Source organism: Chlamydotis macqueenii, chromosome 6 (genome assembly GCF_036417535.1).
Source record: "Chlamydotis macqueenii isolate bChlMac1 chromosome 6, bChlMac1.mat, whole genome shotgun sequence".
Lineage (NCBI taxonomy): Eukaryota > Metazoa > Chordata > Aves > Otidiformes > Otididae > Chlamydotis > Chlamydotis macqueenii.
In genome coordinates, this window is record NC_141561.1 from 26964572 (window position 1) to 26979925 (window position 15354).

General features: G+C 41.3%; 1 protein-coding gene across 6 annotated transcripts in view; it reads right to left on the reverse strand.

Annotated features, from left to right (window-relative positions):
- PIKFYVE (phosphoinositide kinase, FYVE-type zinc finger containing) overlaps positions 1–15354 on the reverse strand; it is a 71188-nt gene that overhangs the window by 10997 nt on the left and 44837 nt on the right. For 5 of the 6 annotated variants that reach the window (XM_086751348.1, XM_086751346.1, XM_086751345.1 and 2 more), the window contains 15 exons: positions 13531–13631; positions 12285–12356; positions 10479–10650; positions 8575–8753; positions 7961–8074; positions 6543–6651; positions 6276–6430; positions 5642–5732; positions 4564–4624; positions 3840–3983; positions 3554–3674; positions 2319–2414; positions 1557–1640; positions 962–1053; positions 147–311 (listed from right to left, as the gene is read on the reverse strand). In XM_086751348.1, coding sequence (XP_086607474.1) covers positions 147–311; positions 962–1053; positions 1557–1640; positions 2319–2414; positions 3554–3674; positions 3840–3983; positions 4564–4624; positions 5642–5732; positions 6276–6430; positions 6543–6651; positions 7961–8074; positions 8575–8753; positions 10479–10650; positions 12285–12356; positions 13531–13631 — 1756 coding nt within the window. Of the gene's footprint in view, positions 1–146; positions 312–961; positions 1054–1556; positions 1641–2318; positions 2415–3012; positions 3142–3553; positions 3675–3839; positions 3984–4563; positions 4625–5641; positions 5733–6275; positions 6431–6542; positions 6652–7960; positions 8075–8574; positions 8754–10478; positions 10651–12284; positions 12357–13530; positions 13632–15354 lie in introns of all 6 variants that reach the window. The other variant, XM_086751350.1, reaches the window with a different exon arrangement.

Sequence of the window (15354 nt, forward strand, 5' to 3'; positions counted from 1 at the left end):
TTCAATGCTCAAATAATTAATTTTTCAATGCATGTTGAGTAATCTTGGACTGTTGAAAAAGGAGTGCATTCTGGGCCTTACAAGTATAAATGATGTTTCGTAAAAGTAACAGTCCAAGACAGAAGATGGACTCAATAGTCTCGTACCTTGAGGCTCTGCTCCTTGGTTTTCTGCTCCCTCTTTGCCCATTTGTCCAACCTGGTAGTAGGCACTGTCAGCACCACGTAAGGTCTCTTTTTTCTGGGAAGACAGGTCTGGGCTTTTCCCTCCCGTGCCACGGAAGAAAGACAAAACGCCAGATGGTTTCTTTGCTGCAGTGAAAAAGAATAAAGAAGTTGGCCTCAACATTTCCACAGGCAGTTTAATAAAAGCATGACTCATATAAGCATTGTCCATTCACTGTTCTAACTGGAGGAATGACATCATTCAACTGTAACTCATTCGCTATTCTTCAGGCAATCAGGTTAGCTGATTTAGTGTTCTGAGTAGCATTCTGGAATGCTAAATCATTTGAAAACACAGACCAAGCATTAGCATCTTTAACATAGTAAAAACCTCACTTCTCCAATTCAAAATATTTAAATTGTCATCTTTTTAAAGAAGGCAGTGCCAAAAGAGGTCAGAACTTATTACAGGCATCATATGCCACTGAACAGGCTAGACTCAAGAACAACCCAACGTCCACTACATCATAACATATTAAATCAGGAAACAATAGCCTAATCTCATAAGAATCAGAGAAAGTCATCATGAGCACAGACTTCAAAAATAAAAAAAAACTCCCCCATCCCTTCCACGTTCTACATGAAATCCACTGTAAGACTAGTCACAATTTCAACTCAGAACATATTTTTTTTGTTGTTTTATCTTAAGCTCCACAAGAGCTAGAATCCAGGTTATGTGAACTCAGGTCTGGGTCGAGCTTAGCATCATGGATATGACCTTGGCAAAATGGTCTTACGCTGTTCTGGTTCTGCATTGCGATTTGAAGGACCCATGTTAGCCTCAGGCAGGCGGACAGGGCTACTACTCTTTGGTTTGCTGTCCAACATGCTGAAAGGAGAAAGAAAAAAAAAAAAAAAAAAGTCATGAGCCCAATAAATACTGCCACTTAAAACACTATTGCTTTACTCCTGTACATTTATTTCTCCTCCTTGCCTAATACTAAGTACTGCTCAGGGAAGAGGATACAGTTTAAAGTTGTAATGGTGTGGGACTGTCCGAAGTTGTCATCCTCCATCTTTCTGAGAAAAACCTCTCAGGGCTCCTCCATAGCAGCAGCTCCATCCATCACTACAGGAAAGGTAAGCAGGCCCAATAATCCCTAGCATGCACACAGTCAAGGCATCAGGTGATGGAGTCAGCACGGACCCTGACATGAAACGGAAACTCAGATACTGCAAGTATGTGTTGGTTACATGGAATGTGTCAGATTCCATCAGAAAGCAGAGATCCTAACAGAGGCATATTTTGAGGGTCCTTCCCCATCCTAGTTTTGGCTTATTCACTACAATCACTGTGCCTTCACTCTATGTGCTATAGTTTCTGCATGTAACCTGTTTGGCTGTAGTCCTTCTTCAGAACTATTCTTCAAAGATGCTTTGGACAGCTCATCCAGGGCATTTCTGTACTCCTTGCAACTGAAGGGGAAAGGAAAATGAAAAAAAAAAAATAAAAATAAAAATTAAAGACCCACACAGAAGAGAGTCAGCAGTTCTCTGGGAGACTCCATAACACCAACCCAAAGATTTAGTTCAGGGGCAACCACAGGACCTCTCCTTCATTTTTTCTTACAATTAGAACTTAGTTCCCTTAGAACAGAAATTCCTCCTTGTTTCTCCCAATGTAAGAATGTGCTTTAAAAGTCTGCTGCCTTGTGGCATGCAAACCCCAAGATGTACTGAAGCAGCTGGTTTAGAGAGCTGAGTAGTAGCAAGAGCTGCTACGACCAAAGGCAGGCAAGGGACAGACTGCTAGCTCAGCTCCCCTGGCTCAGCTGCACTTCCTTAAGCTGGAGAGCTGAGCAAGATTTAGTTGCACTTCTTTCTGTCTAACAGTATAACATTACAGGGAACACTACACAACTAATTCATTTTTGTGTACTAGAGTTCAGCAAGAAAAGCTCAAAATCCAGTTGCAAGTTTGAAAACCTACTTTCCATATCTCAGTAGTAAAAGGAGAGAACTTGAGCTCTGGCCGAAACTCTCAAAACAGCTTAGTGAAGAAATTCTATCATGTTTGCTCCCTACCATTAGGGAGCACAGAAAAGCTGCAAAAGTACAACACGTGTCAAATGAACAGCAAAATCACACCAGTACCTGAGAGCAAAAGCTATGATGGAGCTTGGTTCTTTCTCACAGACTGCAATAGGTACCCGTTCATGCTCATACATTAGGTAGTGCTTATCCGGGTCACTAAATGACAATAACACAGGGAGACTGTTAGTAGACTGTAAAAGTTTGTGGAAAGAAAAGGCTAAGTTTTGGTCAAAACCCAGATCTCATCACTGCACTCCCAGACACAAGCTGCAAGTCTCAGCATGGAACCAAAGCTCCCCAGATCAGCTTCTCCCAATAGACACGTTCATAGCTATGTGGTTAAATCTAAATTGTAATGCACTAGGGCAATCGGCACTTCAAGCAAGCTGCTTATATCAGAAAACCAGCTCCAAGTTAGAGTAAGAGTCTATTTCTGTTTAGCAGCCACTGTTTCTAATGGCATCAAAACCTGCCTGAGTTTGTTTTGACTGTCCTGCAGCACAGCCTGCAGAGCGAAGATAAGGGACAAATCTGGACTCTTTTCTGAGCAAGCAGTTTAGCACAGAAAATTCCCAAAAGCCTCCTGGGTTTCTGTAAGATTTTCTTTCACTTATCTGTAGGGTCCAGTTATTTAATTTTTATCTCATTAGCCCATGGCCTCCACTACTACCCTGGGCATAGGATTCAGAAGTTAAACTCAGGCTGCCAAACATTAGGCTCATGTCAAACAAGAAATACTACAAAGCACGCAGACCAAGTAGCTGAAAGACTTTCCAGCCTGCCCATTTTCACGTGAGAGGGGAACTTGAGGGCACATGCAGTAGCCATTGAACCTGACCTACACCCAGACAATGTCAATTTGAGTCCAACCCTTGGAAGAAGTCTGGAAGCAAAAACAAGAGGCAGGCATGTAGCTTTAGTAAGTCTTTTTTTTGCTAAGGAAGTACACTTCTGCTCCCTCCTTCCAACAACAATGTTAGAAGGAACTTTTCTCCCCGCTTTCCCCCACTCTTTCCCATCCCACAAAAGTTCTGAGGAGGCATGTGTGCTAGGAGGAGGAGAAACTGATACTATATAGGCACAAGGGTGGATCATTAATAAAAAAGTGCGTAACCTACAAACACCTATATGGGACATAGAAACCTTCTTGCTTTGAGGAAGTTCTACAGCTTATTTTAAGGCAAACTCAAGTGATGACTTAAATTATATACTGAGCAAACGAAGCATGCACGGGTCTGTTTGCAATCTGACCATGCTTCTAATTTTGTACATCATCTATATTGTGCAGTACTTACAAGGGAAATGGAATGGGATTATAGTTGTTTCCAGGCAAAAAGTTAGCCAAAATAGCTTTCATAGTAGACTTCTCCTTCACTTGGCTGTCTGTAGATCCCAGTGAGTGTCCATCAAACACATCTGGAACAGAGACAAGTCTGCATCACAACATCAAACTTCAAGCTGTCAATTCAGAAGGAAGGCTGCAGACCACAGAGTTACCAAATTTTCCATTTCCTAAATGGATCTCATACACTTGCCACAGAGAAGCAAGAGAAAGAATACAAGACCATAACTGAACTATACCTTCTGAGCTACTTGTTGTATCCTGTTCAGACAGCACGTTGGCACCAGTCATATGCTCTGATACAACCTCTGGAGGGGTAGGCAGCTGAAGATGAGCGGAGCCTGCAGAGCTCTGACTTGATAAAGTAGTCAGGAAGCGATCCTCTGAGAGTAGAAGGACAGAAGAAAGTATTTTACACGACTGTGAAGTGATATTGCTTGCTCCTAGGCCAAGCTATCACGTGTCTACTTTCAGTAAGTTTTTACTTAGAAAGCAGGTAAAGCCATCCACAGCAAAGGAATGGGCAAGCTGATGAATGTAGCACATAACTCCAGAAGATGCATACACTGACACTCACTACCTTCAGTTCCCACAAGCTCTCAGTATGCCTCACAGGTAAGAAGTCTCAGCATCTATAACCACTTCACAGAAGAGGCGAGAGGCATTTCACAAATTCCATGTAGTTATTCAGTTATTTAGAAAGCCTCTGAAAGTTTTTAAACTCAAGTTCAAAGGAAAACCCTTGCTGGCCAATTTAGCATCTTCAGTAATTCAGCTTCATATTAGAGGCAGATTTTGCTTTTTGAAAGCTAGAAACCGGCTTATTCCCATCTGACACAACGAGGATTCACTGTTTCTCTAAATTATCAAATTTGACAAAGGCTCCCATGTTACGTCAGGGAAAGGGTTACAGCAAGCTTCTTTTGGTAGCTTAAGAAAAGCAAGTACAAATAAACAACAGACCTTTATCTCCATTTGGCAGTGCTGGAGAAGCATTACGTGGGGAAGCATCCATGCTACTGATCTAGGCAGAATAACAAAACACCAGTGTTGATGGCAAGCTCTTTATAGCTGTATCCCTTCCTCTGTGGAACACTTGCAAAAGCAGATGTTCCACAACAGAGCATGCCCACCCACTGCACTGTCACTACATCTGCCGCCACATGAAAAAGATAAGACAACAGCAACTCAGCTTCACAAGATGCTTATGAGTCTTACAGTCTCTGTATGCTGCTTTAAAGACTACACTCTTCCTCTAGATCAACTCCCTTCTTGCTAGATCAAGATTAAGCATGTTTTAGCATCTAACAAACATGTGGTAAGTGGAAAGGACACATATGCATGTAATGGAGCAAATTCAGTGTCCCATGGGGTTTCTTAGTGTACCTTGCTAATGTTAGAACTACTGGGGGAGTTCAGCCTCTCTGTATGACGCTTATATCATACTGACTTACAGCCTGGTTATTTTCTCAGAGTACAAGCTCCCCAAAGGGCAGCTGTTCAGTATGCTTAGATAGAGCTCTTGAGGCAGCAGTCCAAAATAATTTCTACATCCCCCCAAGTCAGTTCCCACAAGACACATCACAGAACAGAGATGAACCTGAAAATTAATTATCAGCTCAGTCCTTCCTGTGCTCTTTGCTCTGCCTCTCCTGATAATTAATGCCTTCTCTTTTTCACAAGGGATAAACCTGGTGGGCAACAACTTAGGGTCTGATGAAGTGGCCTCCTTCCTACCTGACAATGAGTGTAACTCTCCCCTGTCAGTATTCAGATTAACACTACATAAACACACAGAAAATCATCAAATCCTATTCATACTTAGTCTTCTTCTGTGTAATATGGTTCTTGGTTCACATCTTTAGGAGAACATACATATACTAACACACAATTCAAGCTTTTACAGCTGAAAACTGCATGATGCAGTAAAATAAGTTTACTAAATAAACAAGCCAGGCTTAAGACTATTGTGTCGCCCCCTCCCCACACCCCCAAAAAAAAAGAAAAAAAGTTTAAATATCTTCTAGTCTGACACTTTTACCTTGCTTTCATCACCTTGCCTCAGTCTCCCAGGGCTAGGTGGTACTGATGGACGTTTTCTCCCTTTCTCTTGTTGGAAGATATCCTGTAATCTTAAAAACAAAACAAAAACACAACACAAAAAAATCCAAAGAAAAGTTAATCAAAAGACAGGTTACAGGTATTAGCTGTGAAAGGCACAAGTTATGAAGTTTTTCCATACTAAAGCACAGCCAAGCATGACTTCACTAGTCTTTACTGCAAAATCAGATGGCTGCTAACATGTACCAAAGCTATGTTTCAAATGGCCCAAACCAGAACATTTTCTTCACCTCTTAGATAATTTCACCCAATTAATTGCTTTCCCATGATCCCCTCTTCTCCTCTCTTCCATCTTTTTTCAAACGACACTTTCTACTCTCAGATGGAAGTTGTGCTCTGCAACACGATACTTTTACTATCAGACCTCAAATGATTTTCTGTTCCAATCACCCAGCTCTGTGGTCTTAATCAGTAGAGGACATTCAGCACAAGCTGTCATCACACACTCTATATAGCAACTGCACTAAAGGGAAAGAAAGTACAAAAGAACCTCTTCCCTCCTACAGCCAACACAGTCTCAGTGCTGCTTATGATTCCAGTATGTGTCCTCTTACCTATTATTCCAGGCTTGTAGCATCTCACAAAGTCCTTGCTTTTTAGCTATCAGAGACTCAAAAACAGATTGCAGCTGTTGAGGTGTGTCTAATGATGATGAAAGCAGCCTTGCTTGGATTTTCTCAGTCCAGTTTCGAAACTCTCCCTCTTCCATCTGCCAAAAGAAAAACTGTCAGCATTCTGTGACCAGAGATGAGACTAGATCTGAGTGGCTTCTCAACACACTTTACAGACTATGGTCTGCTAATGCATAAATAGTCTGTTACCTCCTTTTGGGCAAAGAGGTCTTCCATCTTCTCTTCCCTTGTTTTGCTGAAAGTATCTGTTTTCAGAGAAGCAAGGCGATCATCAACAGCAAGATATACTTGTGACACCCTGTCGACAGGGATGCAAAGAGTTAAGCTGTGACTACTTGAAGCATTTTCAACACTCTTTAATTAAAGTCTGAATGCATTTAAGGTTAACATTTAAGAATACGAAAAACTATATATGACAGTCTTCTGCACAGGAGGCTGTCTCACTGAATTTACAGGGAAAACTGGAAAAAATTCCCTAGTACGGCAGACACCTAGAAGCTACATACATTGATATTCCTCTTGACAACTTATTCTTAGCAGCGGAAGCTGTCAGAGAGCGATACAAAAGTCACAAACATGTACTACCAGAGGGGAACTGTTGTGTCATCTTTGCCTAAGAAGAATCTGGGACTGCAGCTTGCAGTCTGCATCTCCACCAGAGGGGCTCAGAGCCAGTCAGTGAGTAACTATTTCAGCTCTAAACAAAGCTCCACAGGTTCTGAAGTCAGGGGGTCACAGAGACATCAGCCATGCAGGAATGCCACCACCAAGCAGAACAGCAGTCAGGCTGAACTTAGTAGTTTCCATTATGCCTGTCTCCCACTTTTTTTATTCCTACATTCAGAAGGTGTCTAGGCTTACAGCAGTTTACCTTAGACTACAAGAAGGTACCAGACTGTCTGCTGTTATCATGTTCAGTAACTAACAAAGACAATGTCTTTTACTCATCAGAGAGTTTAGTTGCCATATGACCAACATAGCAAAAACATTCTGTTTGGATAATAGATTTGAGCAACGCCTTTGCAGTTTTTCTGGGCTGAAGGTGGGATTTAAACTTGTTCAGATCTTCCAAAACAGAATGTTGTTAGGGTAAGAGTACAGAATGTCACTTGCAAATTTCAGATTATGCCTTCTAGGACCATCTCCTCTGTTCCATTTTTAGTATTAGACAGAGGAATTAGAAATACTTTAGCTGTCCTTGAGAAGGCATTTTGTAAGAAAAGGTGACATTTCAGACACCAGCTGATAGTCAACCTTTCAGTGGCTATTTGGCAATATGATTCAAAAACATGCTATATCACTCATATCAGTGCAACATTCAGGGAAGGAGAAGAGAAGAATCTGTGTTTCTACTGACTATGTTTAAGTTGAATTGCCACCAGATAAAAAGGTGAGAGATTACTAGAGACAGAGTAGATAAAGGTAATAAAGAAGATTCCAATACTATCCTCCCTTATAAGTATATGCATATATAAATGTGCTTAAAAGCATTACTGTTCTATTAAATAACGAATATTTAGCAAGTCTTATCTATACTAGTTTTGTGTTCTGCTAATAAAAGTCCAAAATACAAATAAGCTGAGGAAGATGTTGAAAACAAAGCTTACTTTTGAGAGAAATCCTTGAGATCCTGCAAAATAGTAACCTTTGATGGAGCCTGCCGTTTAATGTAGATCTTGGGGAGTGGGACACACACTTCAAGCAGTCGGATTGGAGAGTAGCTGAGAAGGCAATACAACAGCTATTAACAAGACTCTCCCCACATAGTACTAATTCTACACTATAGTGCTGTTTGTGGCCCTTATATAAAAAGGGACACTGTCAATGTGTCCAGGGCTTTAGTTACCTTTAGCAGCAATAACACCCTGTTCATTTATCTCCTAAGCAAAAATTAAAACCACAGATCACGTTGCAAAAACAAAATTCTGAAAGTTTTCAAGATTAGACAGGGAAAAGTGTTTCCCTTCTGTATCATGAACTGGAGTCCGTTCATAGGAACACAGGAACAACATCCGTTCTTAGGAACAACACCCATCCCATCCAGGACAGTGATGGCACCCACAACACTCTCTGCAAGCCAGCACACAACCAGGCACTTGTGGTTACAGTGCAGTTATGCTGTCCTATGCTGTATTCAAAGTGAAGGACAGACCTGATGAATCTGCACTAGAGCTATATGCTTCACACACAAGAGAAGGAAGTTTTTAGCAGTGGACCTCACCTGAAAGATGCCACCATCTGATTATAGGAAAAATACTGGTGATAGTCATGGTGAATGGAATGACCACAAGGCTCTGCATTGGCCCTTCGAGTGTACTGGTGCCCATAGAATCTCAGCTCAAGGTATTTTGCGAAAGACATAGACCAAGAATCATTGGAAAGGGGAACAACTGGTGTAACCTGAAAAATTGAAAGCCAAGTGTCTTAATTTTATCCTTCAGCCAAGATTAAGGACAGGCTAACCTAGACAGCAATCTAGTATTTCTAGTACCAGCAGCACCCATGACTCTGAAACACACTAAACAACAACAAAGACAGCATTTATGCAAAGTTAAAGCCAACACATGGTTACAATAAATAAAATAAACAACTGTTAGTTGATGATGACAGATGCTAAATTGGGGGAGTGCAAACATATCCTTGAGAGAAGCTTATATTTGGATGCTATTCCTCTGCATAGAGACAGTTTCCAGCAATCCAATCGGCAGCAGTAGTTTCATCACATACCTTTTCCTTAGTGATTCTTCAGCTACAAATACACTGGTATTGCTCTGCAGTGTATTTAAACTTCAGCAGTGCTTGCAAGCTCCGAGTAGTCACCACTACACATACTTAATAGCCACAAGCATATTAGTGTTTACATGAGCACACAGAAATAAAAGGTTATAGAACAGGTGCATACACAACAGTGTAGGGCTTGCCTTCAGCAATTACATTAACTTCCTCCAGGTATCCTTAAATCCAACACCCATGCTTAAGCCAGCGTAAGTAGGTGAATTGAGTCATCCACATGGGTAATTGAGATGTTTTGCGTTTCAGGTACTGCATAAATCTTTTTTAATTAAGTTTTATTCTTGTCTCGTTGAAGCCTCTTAAGTTTTACAATGTTTAGCTAGAGTATCCAGTTGGTAATGTTTTCTTAGGTAAATCACAGAACAAGTTTCAGATAATACCAAATCTTAGTATCTTGGTTTTTTAAAGCAATTTATCATTCCTCTAACGAAGATTTTACTTACTTTCTAATGACTACTAAAGGAAGTCTAGACATCACATTGACGCAATGCAGACTGTCCAGTCCATAGCAGAACAAAGAATACCAAGTGGATTTAGTCAATTACTAAGCCAGTAAGTCTCAGTGTCTGCCCTTCCCTATACACACATTCTTTTGACGCTCATAGTGATTCACTGCCGGGAAGGGACCATACTCTTCACTTCTAAGAAGGCAATACCATTTTTCCATGTGTCAGAAATTAGTTTCCAGCAATAAGTCAACTCCACTTAAACCTATCCTCTCAGAGCCACGTTTGACACTTTCCAACTAGACTACCCCACACAAGATATTTCACCCTCAACAGCACCAATTCTACAAGAGGAATTTGTAGATAAAAGAGAACATCCGCATCAGTAACAGGTTTTATGCTGGTATAGCCATAGTTTCAGGGACGAGCAATTTCTCAAAAATGCTGCCTTTCTGTAACGAGGCCAGTCACAACAGGATGCTGAGGGGAGACCTTATTGCTCTTTACAACCACCTGAAAGGAGGTTGTAGTAAGGTGAGTGTTGGTCTCTTCTTCCAAGTAACTAGTGACAGGATGAGAGGAAATGGCCTCAAGTTGCAGCAGGGGAGGTTTAGATTGGATAGTAGAAAAAATTTCTTCCCTGAAAGAGCGGTCAAGCATTGGAACAGGCTGCTCTGGAAAGTGGTGGAGTCGCCATCCCTGGAGGTGTTAAAAAAAAAAACATGTAGACGTGGCACTTTGGGATATGGTTTAGTAGGCATGGTGGTGTTGCATTGATGGTTGGACTTGATGATCTTAGAGGTCTTTTCCAACCTTAGTGACTCTATTCTATTCTAACAGGAATACTAAATTGGAATAGCAATGATTCTTAAGTCCATATCCTTACCTGTTTGCACAGTCTACACCAGGAGTAAGTAAGAATGGTGTGCTGGTACCCAGGGACTGGAGAGTCCAGCTCCTTTAACACAATTTGCACACAGCCTTGCCCATGAACAAAGCGACGAATGTGGTGCACCATCGGTGTTTCACAGAACATGCTGGGGCATTGGTAGGAAGGCCTTATAGAGAGAAATGGAAACACTTCTGAACGATCATATGCTAGGCACTCCTGAAGAACTGATTCCATATATCTAATATGCCTTTCAACATCACAGTACTATTTATCTTTACTGTAAAAGCTTCCTAAACCTTCAGCGAAGGCTGTTTCTGCAGAGTGAATTGTACTCATTTAGAAATAGCACATAGAGAAGTTCCCTTGCCAGCAATGGCTGTATAGGTCCCAAAAGCAGCAACTGGATACTGGTTGCTATCACAATCTTTTTACAATTAATCACTTTCTACTGACATATTCCATATAGTCTGCAAAATGTGGATGAAGCACCTGGAAGTGCTCGCCACCAAATTAGAAGACCACTTTGGCAGTGTACTGGAGCAAAGGCTACTGAGGTGAAAGACATGCCCAAGAACCTTCAAAATTGTAATGTTTCAGTTCATGAAGGAAGACACGAGCAAAACAGTGCCATATAACCTCTCTGAACAGGAAAAACTCATGATCTTTCTTTGGACGGGTTTCTTTTAAGTCAGGGAAGATAGACTGACATCAGTAAAATAACGGCGGAATTGTTTAGGTACCAGAGTGAAATAGGGAATACTACAAAAACAGAAAGAGCCTGAAAGAGTCCAGACCCTCCTTGCTCATACTAAAAAAAAAAAAAAAAAAAAAAAAAAAAAAATTAATTACTGAAACTAGAGAGACTGGAAGCATTCACTTTAGCACACACTAGCTAGTCAGTAGGGAGAAACAAGAACTTAAAAGTGGGCAGCTAAGCTCCTCCTCCTCACTGATCAGCACCAGGAGAAATACTTGCTCCTCCAGAGAATGCTGAACATTATGAGTATTTTGCTACTGCAAGGGGCCAATGGAGAAAACAGAGTTATCCTCTCATCTGAGGAGCCACAAGCTACCTATCCAGCTTCACAGTCTGCTGAGACTCTGTACAGGGTTCTGGCAGTACTGGTTATTACTGAAACGTAACAGCTTGCACCTCTGTCAGATGAAGTAAATTACACAGTACTTTGCCATGGCTAAAAGTGTTCTGGACCATGTACATTAGCCATCTTGCAGATACAACAAAGCCTTACTCCAAGACATTCAGATAACACTGAAGGAGTAGGTTTTTTCCAGAGCTCATATGAGAGTTCAAATAGGAACCTCAGAAAACTGATCAGTACAATTGCTCGTCTTGAAAAACAGCCATTTGGAATACAAGCTCAGACTCTTAACTAAGCCCTCAGAGCCCTAATTGCTACAAGAAAGTGCTAAGTGAACACATTTGTCGTTATGAACTTGTAAGCCTTTACTTCATAATCTGTTCCACTTCCTCATTAAAGGAAATAAGAGGGACAGGGCTGAAATAGGAAAGTAGTAGAGGTATTTGCCTGTAAAAAGTGAGCATGAGTAAATGAATTCTTAAATCCAGTTCCTATTTCACTACAGCATGATAATAAAGCAAAGGGAGCAACAGATTTAAGAGGTAAGCTTTAGCAGGACACAACCAGCTCTGCAGACTTGCGTGCTATTCTCCTAAGTGCACAAGAAGCAGAGTCTACGAACAGGGCAGCAGGTCAACTTCAGAGCTATCAAAAGCTTTTATTTTGTTTAGAATGAGACTTAGAATAGATTTCTCCTCACCTGAAACAGTAGCGCTCCAGAAAAATCCCTAGAGTCAGGTCATTTTTCCCATAGAACTCCATGGTCACAATCCTAAAGCAGAGCAGGTAGGGGTGAGAGGGGGCGGAAGAGGGTGGGGGGGGGAATATCTTTAGAGGGTGGCTGCTGCTACTGTAAGCTGTGCAATGGCCTTTAGGTGCACAGTTCTGCACCCACTGCTGGCTTGTTTTCAGCCCTGTATATCTTTAAAGGCTTTTTTTCCTCTTGAGTGCCCTTCCTAGATCCCTGCTCTCAAGTTTGCTAATAATGAGATCAGAGTCCTACTAGAACAACCTTAAACTTGACATTTAAAAGTCAAATACAGTTCAACTTTCAAAGATCACGTTCAAGAATATCTAGGCACAGAAGTCTAGACAGCTTACACTAACATTTAAACAGTTATAAAAAGGGTACATCCAGAAGATGAAAAAAGCCTTAAGAAAATCTTATTCTTCTAGAAGATTTAATAGCAACTTTTGTTTTCTTAGAACCTGAGGTGACCAAGCCATCTAAAATGTGTAAGTATCAGTTTAAGTGTCACAATATCTGTAATTTATGTCCTCTTATTATTGCTGTTCAGTGAGCTTATCACCACCTGCTTTGGTTTACTCCTAAGCTTTTACAGGAACTCTAGACCTTCCCCTGTAAGAGAGCCATCTCTATATTTTTTCACCTGAGCTAGATGATGAAATATCAAGACCTGTCCTGTTTGGCAGAGCTAGAAGTGTGTCATAAGCTGCATGCAATTAACAAATTACAGCCCCCTAAGCTGGAAATACAGTCAAAGCTCTTGACGCCACTGACTATAATATGAGAAAGATCGCAATATATTCCAATGCCACTCTCAGATAATACAATCTAGAGGTATTCTGAGATTCTCTCAAGGCTTATTTTTGGGTTTGGACATTCTTCTGTTGTTATACACACTAACTCTTCCCAATAAGACTGCATGCAGTGCCCTCCCCACACATACATTACTCTGCAGTGAAAGGACAACTAAAGTGTTCAGTTTTAGGCTGAGCTGTCCCTTTCATTGCCTTGGGGATTACAAAGGCTATGGAATACTGCTCTGGATCCACCTGACCAGTCAATACAAAATTCTTTTAGTACAGGATGGGCACAACCTACCAGGGAGTCCTCAAAGAAATACTGCTATGAGGGGAGCACTGATCTTGACTTAGGAAAAAAGACAGCAACAACAGAAGCTGTAAAGGAGTAGTTTTCATACCAGGGGCTAACACAGGCACTTGGTGCATTGCTGGACTGAGCAGAAGAGCTACTGAAGAGAACACAGAGCCTCTGATGGTTTACTGGACTCAGGCAATCCACCTAGTAGAGAGAAAACAACGCATTTACTGGTTAATTACACCTCCATCCACACACAACTCCTGATGACAAAATTCTGTTCTAATAGTCTCATTTACAGACAAATCTCTGCTTGCTCTTTTTGTACAGATTAACCTCACATTATCTCTGAGCTTCAGGTAGACTTGTACCATGTAGAATTGCTAACTGCTATTTTTAGAACAGCATAACTAATACGCATAATAAAACCAATGCACACGCATGGGTTTCTGTAGAGAGGAAGCTAGGGAAAAGAAAACAACAAAAGCCACAAGACAAGCATCTAGAGTCTCCAAAGCACTGTACAGTTTAGGACACCTTGCAGTCAAAACTCTGCCAATATATTATACCCCAATTGCTCATTCAGGCTATAGAAAGACTTCTAACTTTCTGTCCTTTGTGAAGAGATTTACCACGCTGCTGCTGGAACGGAGCTGTTTCTCCTCCCACGCCCTACAGAACTATGAAGCTACCAAATATTTTTCTTTGATCACTGAATAAATTTAAAACCGCATCAACCAGTCTGATCCAGAGCAAGGGCTAGTCTTACAGTTTGTAAGATTATGGCTTGTGAAACTACACAGATTTGCATTTAAGAACTAATTTTAAAAGTTAACTTCTGCTCATGAACTTGGGGGCCAACTGGCTAAGGAATCAAAATATTTGACTATTTCAAGAGATCAGTTCTGCTATTCTTGTTCGCAGACTTTTTTCCTGAACAGCTTACAGTTCTAGAAAGTCCCAAGATCTGTTTCCTCTGACACAAGTTAGTTGCTTGCACAGCAGTTTCCCAAAACTTTAAATATTTTAATTCCAAGCACATATTGTCTTGCTTCAAAATTTCAAAGAAGATTCCCCTTTCCCTCCATCATGAGATTCTCACATTTCTTCAGATCACCCAAACTCTTACAAATACCTTAATGTAATTACAGCCTACTGCTGTTCCCATGACACTAAGCACTCTGAAGCTGAAAATATTACACTTTTAGAAATCATCAATACAAGCAGCAAGGAAGCTTGGTTTCAGAAACAACTTCTTTAAGTTTGCTCCTCCCTCAGGTACTCATTTTCAGAAATCATTCATGTACAGCTGAGCCAAACAGGCAATGTAACACTCAACAACTTTTTTGCTTCTGTCTTCACCAGCAAGTCCTCCAGCCAAAGTGCCCAAGTCACAGAAGGAAAAGGCAGGAACTGGCAGAATGAAGAACTGCCCCCTGTAGGGGAAGATTAGGTTTGAGACCATCTAAGGAACCTGAAGGTGCAGGGTGGGACCTCACGAGATGCATTCGTGGGTGCCAAAGGAACTGGTGGATTAAGTTGCTAAGCCACTATCCATCACATTTGATAAGTCCCGGCAGTCTGGTGAGGTTTCCACTGACTGGGAAAGGGGAAACATAACCTCCATTTTTAAAAAGGGAAAAAAAGGAAGACCCAGGGAACTACAAGGCCAGTCAATCTCACCTCTGTGCCTGGCAAGGTCATGGAGCAGATCCTCCCAGACAACATGCTAAGGCACATGGAAAACAAGGAAGTGACTAGTGACAGCCAACATGGCTTCATTAAGGGCAAATCGTGCCTGACCAATTTGGTGGGGTTACAGTATTGGTGGACAAGGGATGAGCAGGTTATGTCATCTACCTGGACTTGTGCAAAGCATTTGACACTGTTCCGCACAACACCCTTGACTCTAAACTGGAGAGGCACG